The sequence below is a fragment of the Miniopterus schreibersii genome (genome assembly GCF_964146895.1).
Source record: "Miniopterus schreibersii genome assembly, chromosome: 11".
Lineage (NCBI taxonomy): Eukaryota > Metazoa > Chordata > Mammalia > Chiroptera > Miniopteridae > Miniopterus > Miniopterus schreibersii.
The window spans coordinates 36,085,408-36,104,621 of record NC_138111.1 but is presented as its reverse complement, the minus strand read 5'-3'; the positions used below and the strand labels follow the sequence as shown (position 1 = coordinate 36,104,621).

The 19,214-nt window shown below is 37.9% G+C and overlaps 1 protein-coding gene across 2 annotated transcripts in view; it reads left to right on the top strand.

Annotated features, from left to right (window-relative positions):
- PCSK5 (proprotein convertase subtilisin/kexin type 5) overlaps positions 1-19,214 on the top strand; it is a 383,530-nt gene that overhangs the window by 134,985 nt on the left and 229,331 nt on the right. For both annotated transcript variants that reach the window (XM_081151682.1, XM_081151681.1), the window contains exons 6-7: positions 8,324-8,412; positions 11,661-11,833. In XM_081151682.1, the coding sequence (XP_081007808.1) occupies positions 8,324-8,412; positions 11,661-11,833 (262 nt within the window). The remainder of the gene's footprint in view (positions 1-8,323; positions 8,413-11,660; positions 11,834-19,214) is intronic.

Below are 19,214 nucleotides of genomic sequence, written 5' to 3'. Positions count from 1 at the left end.
AAAGGTCTAAGCTGGGGCAGATAAGAAAAGGGAAAATGACAGAGGTTAAAAAAGACTTTTAAAGCAGGGCATTGATCATTTGAGTTTTATTTATTTTACTATCTATCATGTTCTGAGTGAAATATCCTTCTTGAATTGCAACCAGTATTACAAATAACTGTATAAATTCATTAGGCTTACATGATGTTTTAAAAACTTTAAAAAAATTAAAAACTCACGGAAAGTGGCAAAAATGGTCGAGGTCCCCCATACCCTTTACCTAGATTCACCCAATGCTAACAATTTATGAAATTACAGGAAAATATCTAAACCAGGAAATTGGCATTAATACAATCTACAGACCTTAAGATTTCACCAGTTTTTACTTCTCCCTTGTGTATGTTTGTATATGTATGTGTCAGATTAACAATACTTTTAGCCCTCCAAAATAAATGTTCTTCTGCTTTTTTGAATACTAATCATTTACTTATGATATATCTGATGTTAATTCTCAGTAGTGATCAATTACTAGTTAATATTATAAAATATATTTTTTATTTTCTTGTCGACAGTATAATCTGTTTGATTTTGGAGCAGTTGACAAATGCTAACTTTTATTAATTTATTTAGATACTGTATATCTATTCCTGAAGGCCAAAAAGAGGACTCACAATGTCTAGCCAAGTATAAATACTATCATAGTTTAAAGTTCATGCTTAAGATTCTTTCAGTATCAGGCTATCAAATCGTCTCTGAATATAATCTGATATCATTTTACCTATGTATTTATTTGTTGTTGCCGTAGTCAGTTCAGGCTGCTAATGACAGAAAACCGTAGACTGAGTAGCTTAATAAGAAACGTTTATTTTTCACAGTTCTGGAGGCTGGGGAGTCTAAGTTCAAGGTGCTGGCAGATTTGGCTTGGTCAGGTCCCTTCCTGGCTTGTGGATGAGCTCCTACTTACTGAACCTTCACATGCAAGTGCTCCCACGTCTCTTCTTGTAAGGGCACTGATTTTATCACGAGGGCTCTACCCACATGACCCCAAGGCTCCACCTCTAAATACCACCACATTGGGGGTTAGGGTTTCAACATGAATGGGAGTGTGCCACAAACATTCAATCCATAACAGTTATTTTCAAAGAGTTTTCCTGAATTTCTTTCTAGTATAATAAAAAAATTTAATATTATTGAAGCCTCGGGGACCTTGTATAATTGCAGTCACTTCAGAAGCTATTATCTTAATTGTCTCACAGAAACTAATCACTAAAAAACGGACTATGTAATTTCTTTTTTTGCATTTAAAATTTTTAATTTACCTTTTAATTTTTTTTCTAATATGTTTTTTGCGCTTTGGTAAGCTTCTCACTAAAGACAGGGTGAAAGTCCATTTTCAGCTGTGTTCCATTCTTCTTAAGGTTTCATTTTTAAGATTCCCAGCATTTCCTTCTTCTAGCTCAAGTTGAATAATTTATCATGGAGACTCTATAAAACATACTGTCAAATACCCTGCATTAATAGTAATGAAGGAAAAAAGTCGCCTCTGCCTCACTAATAGGTAGGGTAGCGGGCAGAGAAGTCATGAAATCTTGGCAATCATTCAGACTTAGGGACGTGGGCCCCTGTGAGTCTTGCTGGAAGTGAAAAGCCGTATATCAGGACCCGGGAGACCCAGATCGAGTCTTTGCCCTGGCACATTTTATGCCCTCCAGTCACCACCTGACGGACTGAATGTTCTCATTTGTAAAATAAGGGAAGTAATCTGTGCTTTGCTTACTTCTCAGGGTTGAAGTGAGAATGAGATGAGACTAAAATACTTTGAGAAGTGGAGACTGTGATATAAACATCAAGCGGTAATATTATCAGGAATAACATGAGCACTCAGAAGCATCACTTCTAGGAGATAGGTTGGAAAACAGCATTATTTCTTACTTTCCTCTCCCTTTCCGATGGGGCTTTTTAGGTATACTTAAATGGAAGGCTTTCACTTAGATTTAAACAAAATCAAAATATGCCGAAGAGAACAGGCACAGCGAACGTCAACTGGAGTGGGAGTGGAAACAGTGAGGGGTGGATGGGCTCCGCGAACAGCTGCAGATGTTTTCCCAGGAAAGAAAGGACCTAGAAAGCCGCCTTTCTCCAGGCTGCCCTTGCTGGGCTCAGTACAAGTGCAATTTTGACTTGCAAGCAACGCAGTGGCGACTGTAAGGGCGACCTCTTGCGTGTGTCCTGATGTGTCAGATTCATCGCTGAGCTTATTGGCATCTTGTCGTCAGGTCTCTGGTAGAGCTCAAAGAAGTTAATGTTGCCACCCTCGCTAACTGCTGTGGAAGGAAAAGGCGCCCCAAGCGGTGAGCCTGGAGGCTGGGAGGAAGCGGAGACGGCGTGAAGGCAGAATTTTACCCCCGGGAAAGATAGGGCAGACCCCGTGGACTTCTATTCCATGCTCCAGCTAATTTGTATTTGTTCTCAATATTATAGAAATGGGCTAACAGGTACGCTCGGGTTTTTCATCTTTTCATTCAGATGGCCAAGGTAAAACTTCTCGAGAACTTCAATTACGGTGATGTATTGTTGGTGATAGGAAATGAAGCAGATAAGAAAAGAAATTTTCCCCAGTAAGAAAAAGCAGTAGACAAGATTGAAATGATTTTTACATCAAGATGCTCTTTGAGAGCCAAATGGTTTATTTAAGTAAATATTATGTGATAAAACATCTTACACTTCCTGGGGCCCGGCAGCAATGACAGTAACCTTAAGAGACGCAGAGAGGAGATACGTTTTTAATTCCTAGTTTGTCTGTACCCACTTTATTTGACATGATGTCCAATCATTAGTCTATATATCCTTATAATTTACAGAACTGAGTTAACTTCTAGAAGTCTTAGAAAATGTGTCTTAGTAATATTGTGAACATATGCAAAAAAACACAAAAAATTACACAAGTGACTATTTTCCAAGTGGGATTGTGTGGGAATTAGCGAGTAAAATTCATATTTAGGTGCATGTGGGTCAGAGCATGATATAATGAGTATGTTGTTTTCTGGACTAAAATCTACTAAAATGTTCTCCTTATGCTGAAAATATACAAAATGTTCATACTCTGTTGTCTCTGAAGAAAAGTACATCTGAAATACAGACTTTTGTCTGTTTTGTGACTTTTTAATGTAACTGACATCATGACTGTTGTTGCTGACCACCTTGTTTTTTGGAAGAAGGAAGAAATCTTGTTCACATAGTTGAACGGGTCATGATTATATCTATTGTCCTGTGTTCTATTTTAAATCCATGTCAAAACACTGAGTCTCCAACTAAGATATAAAAATTTTAAAATGGTACTTTACTTGGGCTAATGATCACTGTCATCTGAGGAGAGCTGGCTATTTAAAGTAGTTGAGCTAGCAGTTTGGGCCTTCAATTACCATATGCTGCAATATATTATTTATCCGATATTTAAAATATATGCATCAACAGTAGAGTGATAAGTTCCCTATTTCCCCAAAATGGTTTATACATTAGGATGTGGAGCAATGTACAGAAATCTTTATAAGAAATGTTTTTGTAAGGAATTACTCACTCTGTTCTTCACTCAGGAGCATTCACTGTATATTAATGATGCACATAACATGTACAGGGGTTTATTGTGTTTTAGGAATACAAAAACCAGTTAGTTCCTCCATTTTTCAATAATATGGTAGAAGAGATAGTCAACTATTATCTTCCGCTACACTACACCTGAAACCCCCCGGGGAAATGTTAAAGAACTTTTTAGTGCATGGTTGAGCTAATGGGACACCAAGACTGTTTCTCTGAGAAAGCTCAAACCTATAAACTTAGATGTCCAAAAAGTGATCACTAGGCATTTTCCAGGGTAAACAACCAATCCCAGCCAGCCTGGAGCTGGATTTTAAAATCCCAGGGATGGCTGAAGACAAGCCTTGGTCCAGTGGGGTAAGAGAAGACTTCTGCATAAAACAGAATCCCTGAGGCACCATCTTCAGTACATTAACTATATTTAAAAAGAGAGAGAGAGAACCTATGCAGAGACAGAGGACATATTCTATTTTTCAACCTAGGTAACAGATGGGACTAGAGGATGAATAACTACTTTTTAAGAACTACTAACTACTGAGATTTGTACTTGTAATTCATATTACTTGTATGGGCCAAATTTTAAATTTGGTTGAACAGGTCCTGGTTGGTGTACACCCAATAAGTGGTAGAAGCAAATTTTAAATCTTCTTTAAAATAATGAGTTTTCCATACCAGCCTCAAAGAATTGGCACAGGTAAAAGTCCAAAGAGCATGACCTCCTAAATGGACAGTTTACCAGCTACCTGGGGAAAACATCACCATGAGAACAAGCTAGTAGCAGAAACAAATAGCAGAATTAGATTCACATAGTTTCAAATTATTATATATAATTCATATGTATCAAGAAATGAATATTGAGCCCTGGCTGGTGTGGCTCAGTTGGTTGGATGTCGCCTTATGCACCAAAAGGTTTCTGGTTCTATTCCTAGTCAGGGTGCATGCCAGGGTTGGGGTGCAGGAGGCAACCTATTGATGTCTCACCGATGTTTCTCTCTCTCTCTCTCCCTCTCTCCCTCTCTCCCCCTCTCCCCCCTCTGTCCCTCCACCTCTCCCTGTCTCTAAAAATCAATTAAAAATCTTTAATCAAAAAGAAAAAAAATGAATATTGGAAAGTATTTTAAGGAAAAGAGAGATCAGAATTAACCAGACACATTTGGAAAAGAACTTCAAAACATGAAACGTAATAATTGAAATGAGGCAGTAAATGGATTAAACAGCAGATTAATCATGGCTGACGATAGGATAAGTGAAATATAGAACTGAGCAAATTACCAGAATGCAGCCCAGAGAGAGAAGTATAGGAAAGACTTAAGATGAGATTAAAGATTAAGAAACGGTAAAAAGGTCTATTATATGTTTAATTGGGATTCTGATCGGAAGAACTATAGAATAATGTAAAAGCATATTTCAAAGATACTAGCTTAGACTACTAGTTACATTAAACTACAGGCTTTGGAATTCCAAGAAAGAATTTTTTTTTTAATTCATATATAAACTTATTGAACCTGTATGATAGAGAAGACAAAGAAAACATCTGAAAAGCATCCAGAGAGAACTAGATTGCCAAAATGACTGATTTCTCCCCAGAAACAATGGGATCCAGGAGGCAGTGGAATGGCATCTTTGAAGTGCTTTTAGTCTAGAATTCTATACCCAAAGAAATTATTTTTCAAGAATGGCAGTAAAATAGAGTAATTTTCTAAGACTACCAAAAGACTTTGGGCTTCCAAAGGACTCTCTGAAGGTTACATTTATAAAATGTTCTTCAGAAAGAAATCAATGATTTCATAAGAAAGTATGAGCAACAAGAAAGAGAGCAAAAAATGTATTTTTAAATCTAAACCAACATTGATTTTTTTAAAGTAGTTGTCGTAATGGGTAATTTCTTCCCTTAAAAAGTCCAAAATATAACTATAATCATGGGGAACTCAAGTGTTAAGAGGTGGGTAACCCCAGAGCTAAAACATTCTGAAGTCTATATTGTTTGAGAAAAGTTGAAAAAAGTATTGCTGACTCGACTTTGTGATGTTAGGTACCCATAATCAAACACTTAGGATAATCACTAAATAATAGAATATATAACATCCAAACTAGTAAAGGAGAAAATATACAGAAATGAACACGACTAATGTTAATAGATACAGTCACAGTACATGGACTAACTCTCAGGTTAAAGACAAAGGTAGCTAGCCTAGCTTGAAAAAAACAATTACACTCTACTTCTAAGAGATACAACTAATAAGAACACAAAATGTTTGAAAATAACAGGAGCAAACAGGTAGAAAACTTAAATATTAACCAGATATTTTTACCTTAGAGCCATAGAGTGTTACTGCATATTTATAAATGGTTTGTGTCAGTAGGTAGATGACATAATTCCATTCTAAATAAAATAAAAATCAATAGATCTGCAAAGAACATTAATAAATCCACAATAATGAACAAACTTGACATAAGGGACTTACAAAGAACAATTGAATGATATACACCCTTTCAAGCATACAGAACATTTATAAAAATTGATCACATACTTAGCCATGTGTGAATCTGACAAAATTCGAACAATTGCTTCGTAAAACTTATGATCACAAAGTCATCAAGCTATTGACTGATATCAAAAACAAAACACCCATATACATTTGAAAATTTAAATCATACTTCTAAGTAAAATAACCCATGGACCAAAGAGTAAACTAGAGCAGAATTAAAAACAAAAATCCAAGTAGCACTTGCATTAATTAAAATAGATACAATAAAGTACGGCCTGGCCAGGGGGCTCAGTTGAAAGGTCGCAGGTTCGATCCCTGGTGGGGGTGCATACGGGAGGCAACAGATCGGTGCTTCTCATATTGATGTTTCCCTCCTTCCCTCTCCCTTCTTCTCCCTTCCTTTCTCTCTAAAAATCAGTAAAAACATATCTTTGGTGAGGATTAAAACTAATAATAAAAATATGTTGTCATAGGGGATAAAAAGAGAAACAATAACCAGATACCATTTTTCATGTTAGATTGGCAAGAATGAAAAAGATTGAAAAACTCATACATAAGGATTTATGTACATAGGCGTTTGTCCAGATATTTTCTTCATTCTTCATGTTGTCATTCAACTTGGCTTATGGTCTTTTTTTTTTTTTGCCTTGCACAAAATTTGATGACTTGTAGTAATATTTATTAATCTTGCAGTTTTTATGAGGTTTGGTTATATTACTTTCATCTGCTGTTAAATTTGACAATATATTCTCTACTTTTTGATCCAGTAATTCCACTTCTAGGAATTTGTCACAGGTATAAAAGTATATATATATACTCAAGGCTGTTCTTTATAGCTTATTAATATTTGTGAAAAACTGGACAAATTTCTAGAAATAGAGGAATAGAGGGCTTATTAAAGAGACTATGGTGTGTGTATATACTTAACATATATATATAATTTGAAAGATTATGTAGTATAATACTATCCTTTAAAATTATATATAGATTAATATTTACATAGAAATACATGCATGACATTACTGAGCGGAAAAAGCAAGGTATAATATATTTTGTGTAAACTGTGTACCTAGCAGATGTAAGCAGTAACTTGTTTATAGTTGCACAGACGATAGCCATATCCCATGGTAAGTGTGGTCTGAAGCACCTGTGCTGTAAAATAAAAGGCACTAAAATGGAATTGGGGGGCGCCTGAGTTTCAGTCACTCTTTGGCTGTTTTTGACAGATCTCTTTACAAATCAGGGCCTCCTCTAAAAATGAGGGGAGGGAGGACTTCATTAACAATGACAAAGAGACCACAGTGATTGTCACATCCCTCTTCTGCATCCATGGCAGATGCTAGTCATCAGCCTCAGTGTTCTCTCTCTGGACTCAGCCTTGGAAGTCTTCTCAACATGCTGTGTTAAGCCACCTTTCTAAGCAGGTTGTCTTTACGCTTGAAACTTTTTTGCCATCCTTGGATAAGATTATCTTAGAAGTCTTTTCAGCTAAAAAGATTTTTGACCAAGGAACTAAGTTGTTGCAGTGAGAAATAACAGGGAATATATTTCAGAAAAAAAAAAAAAGTTTACTTTTCTAGTAGCCACATTTTTTAAAGCAGTAAAAAGGTGAAATAACTTTTGAAAATATATTTTATTAAATAAGATATTTCAGCATGTCCTTTATATAAAACAATTATTAATGGGATATTCCATGTTCTTATTATTTCATATAAAATCTTTGAAATCCAGTGTGTATTTTCAGCAATCCCATTTTAGGTGGTAAATTTCCATTGGAGATACTTGATCTATATTTAAACTTATAGTTTAAAAAGTAGAGTCTCATACTGACATTCTTGAGTTTTCTAATAATTGAATTGAGTACTAGTTTTTCATTTAATTAAATTAAAATTTTAAGATGAAGTCAAACTAGCCACATTTTAAGTACCCAATGGCCATCTATGGCTGGTGGTTACCATATTGATAGAGTTACTGTAGAAAATGCTAAGGAACATACAATTTGATTTTAGCCTTCAAGGAAATTTTCTAGTTGGGAAAGCAAGATATCAAAAATAAACATATCAGGAATATAATCCAAAACAGAATATAATTAAGTGCTAAAAATTTTCCGTGGACAGATTAAGCACCACTTGGGTAGGAAGTTCCAGAAAACCCCCAGCGCGATGCATTCTCAGCACTTTGAAGTCTGAGCGGTGGCGGTGATGTGTTGAGTTTGTGAGAGTGGAGCTTCTTACTGGAGAAAGCGTGTGTTCTCCCCGCAGGCACGGGACCCGCTGTGCTGGAGAAGTGGCAGCTGCAGCAAACAACTCTCACTGCACAGTCGGAATTGCTTTCAACGCCAAGATCGGAGGTACGGGAAGCGAACTTACGTGGATGTAGAAATGAGCCAAGAGCTCTTGTGCTAACTGGTTTTCAGGGCCCTTTTTGAACTAAAGACAGGCATATGTTTGCACAACAGTGTTCAACTCTTGCTGACAGCAAAATGACCATGTTAACATGTGCTGCCGCGTACAGTTAAAGACTTCAGAAGCAGTATCCCGACCGTGTAGCCCAATACTTGAAAAAAGGTTGTTCAGTACTGAAAATGGGGTCATTGACATCTGTGCAGAACTGTACAGTTGGTGTCTGAGTCAGAAAGAACTAAAATACAAACACCAGGCCAGGCAGTAATATCTCTATGGAAAGAATAATTTGAAATTGTTAAAGTAGAATATCTTTTCCTTTCTTTAGGTTTTATAAAAATTTCCTTTTAATTGCGATTAAAATGGTAAACTTTACCATTTTAGTCCCATAATGTGGTAAGACTGTTATCATTAAAAATTTCATATTATATGCACACTCATGCACTAACTCAAATATACATAAGCTTACTACAAGGACCCAACCACAGCAGTTTAAATCCAGACATTAACAAACACAAACTCTTACTTTCCCATTTGTAGTCACCTTTGTTAGTTATAGCCTGGTGCCACAGCCGCATGCAGATGGAAAGAAAACATTGTAAGAGATGGTATAGATCCTGCTGGCTTTGAAGGTGTCCCCTGGGGGTCTCTTAAAAGGGTGTCATGAGACGAATGAAGTTCCTGGAACCAATACACTATTTGTTTCCAAATGATAAAGAAGATTGGATCTAAAAAAATAAAAATGACAGTCCTTTCTAGAATAAATATAGGGGTCTTGTAACATGAAATATTTGGGATATCCAATAACTGCTAAGAAACGGTTTTCAGAGACTACCTTGAATGTCAGCCCTCAGTAAATCTGACCTGTCTCTTTCCTTTATCTCACCCTGAATTCTTAGTGAGGTGGCTTGTCACGCAGCAATTAGCTGTACTCTGAGAGCATGTGCTGTGTGCCGAGGGGAAGGTTCTGGGAGGAGTTAGGAAAGGAGACAGAGACTTCCCCTGAGGAATCATGAGGATGCTGGAGGCCCCTGCCCTTCTCAAGAGAATCACAGACTGTAGGGGCTCCTGGTCAATCCTCCTTGCTCTCCAGGCCACACAGTCTGTCACATACACACATGTCCGTGGCCCTGTCGTTACTCTTTAGCACTAACCCAGCGCTCACTGGCCTTGAGGGAATGAAGAGATGAACTTGTGAACCTTACAGATAAGCTGCTGGCTGACCTGGCCGAACAAGCACCTCAGTAAAAAAGGAATGTATGGCAATGACTCACGAATGTGCCGTCATCCTGAAAACAAGAACTTTCTGAATTGTAAATTTAACCCCGCACACCCCAGGAATGAAGGCTTGCAGTCGAACAGAGAAAAAGGAACCTTTCCTCTTTAAACTTGAGGAAACAAAATTCCTACTTCTCAGTTTTTGATCAAAAAATTAATACGACCCTCTAGATATGATTTTATCCAACATTTTGTGCTCATGCGGACTTCACATAAATCACATGATGTAGAAACGGAATCCAGGTGTTTTGCAGATCTGCTGCATCTTAGCATTTAGAGATACTGGCTAGTCCAGTGTTTTCAGGCCTCATATCGGTAAAACAGTTTCATTGCACGCTTTTACATAGAAAGTAAGAATATGAAGCAGTTCATCTTTCTTTGGTAAAAACCATGCAGGTGAGTTTTGAATATTCATGTCAAGTGAAAACCATTGGCTTCTTAGGACCCAGTACATGCAGAGCGAGCACCACGCTGGGCAGTCTGTTCCCACAGAAACTGCTGACAGACGTCCTGAATGGAGTTCCCATTTCCTATCTTTGAAAGGGACTGTTTGCACCCTTTGTTCTCCACATCACCTGTTCACATACGTCTCCTTTAAAAGTCCAAAAGTCTAGAGGAAAAGACAGTCGAGATGGAACAACCAAATGCAATGTCTTTAGGGATGCTTTGGGGGAAATTTAATATTGACTGGGCATTTATTTCTATTATTTTTTTTGTAAAAAATATGAAAGGATAGAGTGTCATGTCTGCCATGTAACTTAGAATGGCTCAGCCCAATATTTATATTTTTAGATGAAGAAAATGTGTCAAAATGTTATCAGTTGTTGAGTAGTAGACAGATCTGTGTTTATTGTCATTCTTTCTACTTTTCTGTGTTTGTAAGTTTTATACTTAAAAGCTAAACACTTTTGAAAGCACAAAGAAAGTATAGTTTCGTAAAGAATATTTTTATTTTCTACCAAAAGTCCCACCTCAAGCCACATAGTAGCTAATGCTGCCTGATCTAGGGTTTTATGACTTAATCCCTATTTAGTGGTAATCAATACAAACTTGAAATCCTACTAGACAACAGCGTTTTCCTAAGGAGTAAATTTGGGCTGTGGAGATACCTTTTTGAAATAATCCAATGTCTCAGTGATGGTATTTAGCTTAAGCTGAAGAACTTATGTTAGCATTTAGTTGTTGTGCATCTCCAAAATAAAAGGGGGAAAAATGGAAAGCCTGGCATTTGACATATAATTTATTTTTGAATATCTGTGCCTGGTTTTGCAAATTAAGGTTAATAATAAATTCCTATCTGTCTGGCGGGAATATACTTAAATGAAGATTAATGACCATACATTGCTAAAACCTTTTGAGAATTATTTGATCTGTTACATGCACAGAAAGCATTCTCATTTATTATTTGACTTATAAATAACTTGGCAAAGAAGTAATATATTAAATTCACATCAGTCTCACAGATTAGGAGATAATATCGAGTATGGAGGAAATTAGACCAACCTAACTTGGCAGCTTTCCAAGTTTTGTGAGCCTGCTAAGGTCAGAATGTTTTATACCAATTATGAACACAAGTGATCTAATGAAGAGAAATTTCGGGAAGATGGATTGCTGGAGGCTCTCTTTGTCAACTACTCAATTAAACAGGTATAAAGAGAAGGGAGAGCTTATGGAAACCTAGGAAAAGAGAACAATGGATAAAAAAGATTTTTAAAGAAGTTTTGCTCTTTTACATTCACTGTAACTCCCTCTCTTCCCAAGAAAGCACAGAAAAGTCCAAGTTATCTTTTCCTGGGGAAATATGCTCACCCAAGTGTTGATTAAAAGCTCGGTCTCTCTCCCCCACCTGCAGTTCAGTGGTGAGTCACTTGGCTGTCCTGTAGCGCAGGCCTGATCAGCTTCTCCCTGTCTCTCGAAGGGGTCCGGATGCTGGACGGCGATGTCACCGACATGGTCGAGGCGAAGTCGGTGAGCTTCAACCCGCAGCACGTGCACATCTACAGCGCCAGCTGGGGCCCCGACGACGACGGCAAGACCGTGGACGGCCCGGCGCCGCTCACCCGGCAGGCCTTTGAGAACGGCGTGCGGATGGTGAGTCTCAGGAGCGCCTGGCTCAGCGCGCCCGGGGGTCGGGGGACTCGCAGGGGAGGCCACCTGTGAAACGGGGGTCCGCCCCTCCCGTCGGGGAACAGATGGAGCTCCCAGGCCGGGCCAGGAGACAGGCTAAGGGAAGAGATGCAGAAGCTTCGGGACTGGATGTTGCATCTGTTCTGCAAATGAGTTCACTGGTAGAGAGTTTCCCTTAATAAGAACAGAGGTATATTTGGACGCTTGGATTTATTCAAAGAAAATATGTTGGTTTATATGTTAATGTTGCATTTGGAGAAATAAATCCCAGGGGCTGAGATTCAGAAGTGGAGGGGAGATGGAAACCCTCCAGTTGGTGTTGATATGTCATCCGGCAATGCCCGTCTGGGCAGCTCTCTTTTGTGGTCCCTTCCCTAGTCCCGCCTCTGTCCCAGGACAATGGTATTTTTATGCTGGCCCCCAAGGTCCCTAACCAGGCAGCTTAACCCTTGAGGTTACTTGATTTCCTTGATTTTGCTAAAAAATTCATGACTACTCCTCCCCCAAAAAACTGACCATATAATCTAATGTAATAAAACACCTGTTTTAAATTACAGATCTTAAAAAAATCCTGTCTTCTTCTAGTTAAGTTGAAAGGACACTGCATGCGTGTAATATGGAAGGAGGAGAGCTCCACCAGAGCATCTCCCTTCTCGTTATTACTCATGAACAAGACTTTGGGTGACTTAAAGCACCCATTTTAATCATGATCTGGGTCTGACCTCCTTTGCCTTCGTTATCCCTTTGTACTTTTTTGTAATGTAAGCAATACCCTTACTGTCCATCCGCGCGTCTGCTGTCCCTGCAAGTCCCTCCCCACTCCGTGTCCCACTATACAGCCAAATCCTATTCTACACCAGTCCCAGGTAAAGTGTCACCCCTTCCCAGCAGCCTACTCGGTGCCAAAGCTAGAATTAAGTATGAACAGCCCCTTCCCTGTACCACCTGAGCTTCATATTCTCACTGTTGCTGCATGTTGTCTTTACTATATTGTGCTTTATGTCAGAGTTGGTTTTATGTGTATCTTCCTCACTAACTTTTAAGTTCCTAGAAAGCAGACTTTGTGCTCTACCCTTCTTTATGGGCTTGACAAAACCCACAGAGTACATTGAACTCTAGCGACTACTCAGTAAATGCCTGTTGACTTTAATTTAATTTACCACGAATTATGCTAACCATAGGGTTGTGATATCCTCAGCCCAGGTTTTGGCGTGGAAGGCATGCAGTTGATAAATGTAGTGTTGCAGCTGCGATCCAGTCATGATCCGCCTTTGTGGAATTGGTGTTAGGGTTTCAATCAGCAGACTGAGCGAAGTTGTCTCTGGTCACTCTGCAATAGACTGTAAGGAAAAGCTAGTGTACTTGTTATGAATGTATTTCCTAACTAAAAGATAGTTCAGGGTTGGGGAAGACATACTTTCTAGCTCTGACAATTTTCAGCTACATTAGAGCCCTTTTGAGCAATAGGATAATGTTTTAAATCGTTGCCTAGTATTTTCCTTTCATGGTGTCTGAACACCAAATGAATGTACTCAAAGTAATCTGGTGATTTCAGTACCAAAGCTCTGGACTGCAGATTACTATTCTTTTTCTCAATGCCATCATTAGAATGGTCATTCAAGTTAAATAAGTCGAGCTTAGTTCATATTTGATTTTTAAATTGTATATACATGGCACCTAATATAATAAAGAGCAATCTGAATTTTCTCATGAATAAAATATGTGTGTATTATTAATAATCTCATGAGTGTACAAAGAGAAAATGCCCATATTCAGTGGCTGTTGTTGAATCAGATGATGTGGACCAATGATTTTCAGTTTTTTCTAGGTAGGGAATCTTTCATTCAATGGAAATCTTAACTGGAAGTTTAATGTGTAAAATACATTAAAAATATGGTACTTTACCTGGCTGGCATGCCTCAGTGGTTGAGCATTGACCTGTGATCCAGGAGATCACGGTTCGATTTCCGGAGATCAAGGCACATGCCCGGGTTGCGGGCTGGATGCCCAGTGGGGGGCTTGCAGGAGGCAGCCGATCAATGACTCTCTCTCATTGATGTTTCTATTTCTCTCTTATTCTCCCTTCCTCTCTCCCAAATCAATAAAAACTATATTAAAATATATATATATGGTACTTTGGTTGAAGGAAAAAAGGGTTAAGATTAGAACCAAGATCATAAAAGAAACCTATTCAAAGTTATAGGAAGATTATATTTAGAAATAAATAATTTTGAGAAAATTTACTCAATTCATTATTAACTACAAAAATAACCCATGCTTTATTATAATTAATCATACTATAAAGATGAAATTAAAAATAATTTCCCACCCAACAAGATAACCAGTGTTAGGAGTTTGGACATCTTTTCATACTCCTGTGCACATTCACATACCAAACGGAGCTCCTTTGCCTCTGCACGTTGCAGTTTTCACCTAACAGTGTATCGTGGCCTTCCTTCTAGGACAATTCATACCGAGGGAACTCATTTACTTTAATGTTTCAAAATTTTTGGAGTATGGACATCCCACAATTCATTCAATACTTCAGTGAGGATCTTTCAAGGTTTTAATCTGAAGAAAAAAAAAAAAAAAAGAGGAGTTTTAGTTTTTAAACAAACCATTTACTTTTAGAGTTAAGGTAGTAACAACAACAAAAACTCTGAAATTATTCTCTGGTGCCTAGCATTGCACATCCAATTATGGAAAAGCAGCAGTAACCCATTTAAATGTGATAAATCAACAGGATGGGGTTTTTACGTGTTTCATACACATAGGCTTCAGACTTAAGCTTGAGTTGAGTCCAGCATCTTTCATTTACTGCTCTCTGATCTGATATAGATCAAGTTACCTCTCTGCTTCCATTTCCTCATCTGAAGTAGGACTAATAGCACCTAATTACAGGGGTATTGTGAGTGTTAAGTGAGGTGATAATGCATATAAAGCAATTGACATAATTCCTGGAACATAATAGCTGCTCAAGAAATACTACATATATATTATATTTCCCTCCACAGAAAAGATCATGCCCTTCCAAAAAACTTGATCAGTCCCTTATTCTTCTCTCCTCTACCATTTGCACACTGGAGAATACTAGGTGATTCCATTGAGTTACCTATAGTGGTAGATTAAAAATAATATAGTGGAAGTCTAAGTAGACTTTCTGAGTTCTGTAATATCATTTATTTTGTTTTCCCTATATCTATACTCGCCTTCAATTTCATTGATAACCTCTTGATGTATGAATTCATTTCAGTTAGCCATGTTTGTAGTCTTGAATTTCATTCCTATTTTCCCAACGGATGTCTCTCTAAGCATCTATAAATATGTAATTTAATATTTTTAAAGCAGTATATCAGAGTCTTTTCCAGGAAAAAGAAACCTTTTACTCCTCTGTTATCAGGCATCAAATAAGACAGTATATTTTTTGAGACTATTCTAATCTGTGTCCTTTATATAATATACATTGTCAAATATATAGAGAATAATTGGATAAATACTTTATACAAAGTTAGATTAATGAGTTCAATAAAGAAACAAATGACTTATTGGCTGAGTGATTTAAGGAATGAAGGAATAAAGGACTAATAAAATCATCATTCCTTAAGTAGCTAGGGGAAAATCTGTGACAGTTTATTTTGATTTTTTTTTTTTTTTAATCCCTACCTAAGGATATGTTTCATTGATTTTAGAGAGAGGGAAAAGGGGGAGTGGGGCATAGGAGTGAGAGAAAGAAAGATCAATTGGTCGCCTCCCGTATGTGGGCCCTAACTGGAGATTGAACCCGCAACCCAGGTATGTGCCCTGACCGGGAATCAAACCTCCCACCTTTTGGTGTATGGGACAATGCTCCAACCAACTGAGCCACCTGGCCAGGGCCTATGTGATAGTTTAAAGTTGCTCTGGCCTCTTGGGGTTTTAGCTACATCATCTACAAAGATACCACAATTGGAATTTATTTTTCTATTAAATGTATTGAACTTCCACTTTCTGTACACTGTAGATAAAGGGGTAAAGAAGGCATCTAAGTTTTATATGCAATACATAAAAGTCCTGACATTCTAGCAACATGACAGAAGACTTAGGAACGAGGTTATTTGTGCTAAGGATAAGTGTTCTGAATGAAATAAAACCGATGACTGGGAGAGGACAGAGCTGCTTTGGTTAGGAAGATGGAGAGTCTTCTTTGAGGAGGTGATGCGTGATTGGAGACAGAAATGATGAGGCCAATCATGTGAAACAATGTGGAAGGAATGCTCTATGTAGCAGGAACAGCAAGAACAGAGCACCCAGGGTGGAGAATGGTGTGGGTGTACTCACGGAACAGAATGTGAAATTGGACTTTGGGAACAGCATGGACAGAAAGCAGGCAGGAGGAGATGGGTTGGAGGGGTAGGCAGGGGCCAGCTCAGCAGGGCTCTCTAAACCACACAGGATGTTTGCGTTTTATTCTGCTGCAGAAAACCATTGGAGGTTTTCAAAGTCCAGGCCTAATGGGATACACAATTTTAAAAGATCACCGCTGTGTAGAGAATGACTGTGTGTGGGGTAAGGGATGGAGAGGCAAGAGTGAAAGGTTGAAATGGCCCAGCAAAGAGTTGATAATGAGGTGGACTAGGGTTGTGGCAATATCAAGACAACTACAGAGCAGTGGCAAGAGAAAGAAGCGTAAGTATCAAGAGAGATTTTTCACAAGGGAAATAAATACATTTTGCTCAGGGACTCCAAGTATTGATTGCATCCATTCCTTCTGCTTGCTAATCAAAAAAATGTAGCAAATATTGGATTTCAAAATAGAAAGCATTTTGAATATTTACTATAAGATAAGCATTTGGCTCAGTAAAATGTAACGCTGTTTTTAAAGACTTTAACAAAATCAGAATCGATTCAATTTATAGCCCCTTTAGAATTAATGTACCGAAATTGCATTAGAGAAGCTATGTTGAACAAACCATGTCACAATTGACAACTTTCTCTTTCTTCCAAAGGTTGCATTTTATGTGGTGTTGAACTATAAAGTTAAATGCAAAAATTAGAGTTCTATAATTTGGGTTGCATACACTTAATGATGATGATGATGATACAGCAACAACATTCAACATTTGCCAGTCTATTATACTATAGTCACTCTGCAAAGCCTTAAAATAGATAACTTTCAGTCTTCACAGTAATCTCATAAAATAGATACTGTTCTCCCAAATTTTACAGAAAAGATATATTCAGCATAGCTAGAGGAATCTAATAAACATTTACATGTTGTCATTTCTGTTTTATTTGTCACATCTGACCACCTTCCTTCATCTGTGACCATATACTCTAGCTATCCTCCTGTTACTATGGTGAATTAATTGCTCATGTTCTACCTTCATTGACCTCCTCCATTTCTTCACCAATGTCACCCTTTCTCACTTCAAAGAGATTGCCCAAGCCCAGCCCAGCCCAGCCCAGCCCTCGTAGCTCAGTGGTTGAGCGTCAACCCATGAACCAGGAGGTCACGGTTCGATTCCCAATCAGGACACATGCCCAGGTTGTGGGCTCAGTCCCCGGTGAAGGGTGTGCAGGAGGCAGCCAATCAATGACTCTCTCTCTCTCTCTCTCTCTCCCTCTCCCTTCCTCTCTCTGAAATCAATAAAAACATATATTTTTTAAAAAGATATTGCCCAATTATCAAAATCTCCCTCTCAACTGTATTATTGCCATCCACATATGTTCACACTGTTAAACTCCTACCTCAAAAGAAAGAAAAGAATCTCTCTTTGGTCTCCTTATATCCTTCCAATTATGGCCTCATTTCTCTTTGTCCCATTAGAATAAAATTCCTTGAAAACATTGTTCATACTTGCCCCTACAAGCTCTCTTTTTCCATTATCTCTTGATGCCATCACATCAGGGCTCTGACCTGTCACTCCCCTGAAGCTGTTCTCGTCAAGGTCACAGTGACCTCCTTATTGAAAAACCCGGCGCTCTTGTCTGAACTCGCATATCATTTGTACTAACAAGGAGGTCCGCCTGGTTCTTCCCATCTACAGTATAACACACATGTACTCCCAACCCTTCACAACCCCTTCTTGCAACTATTATCTTCCTTTTATTTATTGTATTTACTTATCTTGTTGGTTAATTGTCTTCTCCAGAAAAGCTCATAGTTCGACTGTTTGTCCTCTGTGTGCTCCAAGTCCCTAAAATGGTGTCTGTGTAGAGAGTTAGGGAGCAAATGTATGAATGAATGTGTGAATGACTTCCATGCCAGCTTGCTGCATATACTGAATGAATCTTCTTAAGGATCACACTTGCATTTTTTTATTAATAATTTGGAAGTGAATTATTAACATACATGGTTTAGTCTGGTGATTAATGTATCCAAACTCTGGATTCAGACTCTCTGGTGGGTTCTAATACTTCCTTACCTTGTTCAAGTTAATTAGCCTCTTTGAGGATCAGTTTATTCCTCTATAAAATGGAGCTAAATGCTAATAATTACTTTTTAGGAAAGTTGTGAGGATTATGATTAATGCCTGTAAATTACGAGGCAGAGTTCCTGAAACATAGTCAAGTCTCTACGTCTGTTACAAATCTTAATCATGATCACCACTGCAAAGGCAAGGGTAATAAAAGTGAAATGGTGATTAATCATGCACAATACTGTAGAAAGTCTTGATTGTTCAAAATCTTTGGGTTTAATCAAGTCCATATTGCTGAGTGGTCCTTCTGGAAGGTAAGTGTATGATCTTATGATTATTATTAAGAAATGAACAAAATAAATGGGACAAAATATCTAAAAGGGTATTTTCTAAAGTTTAACTCATAACACACTAATTAATAAAATGCTAAAAAAAAGGGGGGACTAGTTTTGCTGTCAAATTGCTTGAGAAACACCACTCATTATATACTCCCTTTAGAAATTTAAAAATATATTAAAGGCTCTGAGAACTCCTGCAATAAAATTTAACTTTATTTCGTCAATGTTCTAAAACTTTACCCATGCAGAGGCTTTTATTTTCATGACTTTTTTTGACTTGCTGTTAAATTAATTTCATTTTAAATTCTTTGGAGCTACTTTCTGAAAATTCAGCTAAACTCACTAGACTTTTAGAGTCAGAATGTTAGAACTGGAAATAATTTTCGTGGTTCAGTTGTTTTTATTAACCTTTCTTTATTTACTTGTGGATGTTACTACCATTCACTCGTTCTCCCTTCCTAAAATGTGATTTCCTCTTTTCCTCTTCCTAGTCATCCCGTAAGTCTGTCATTCCTTTGCTACTCCCTGAAAGCCTGTGGAACCTGCCCTCCTGTCCTCACAGTTAGAACCAGCATCTCTCGTATAGGCTTGGTGATAGCATACTTCCAA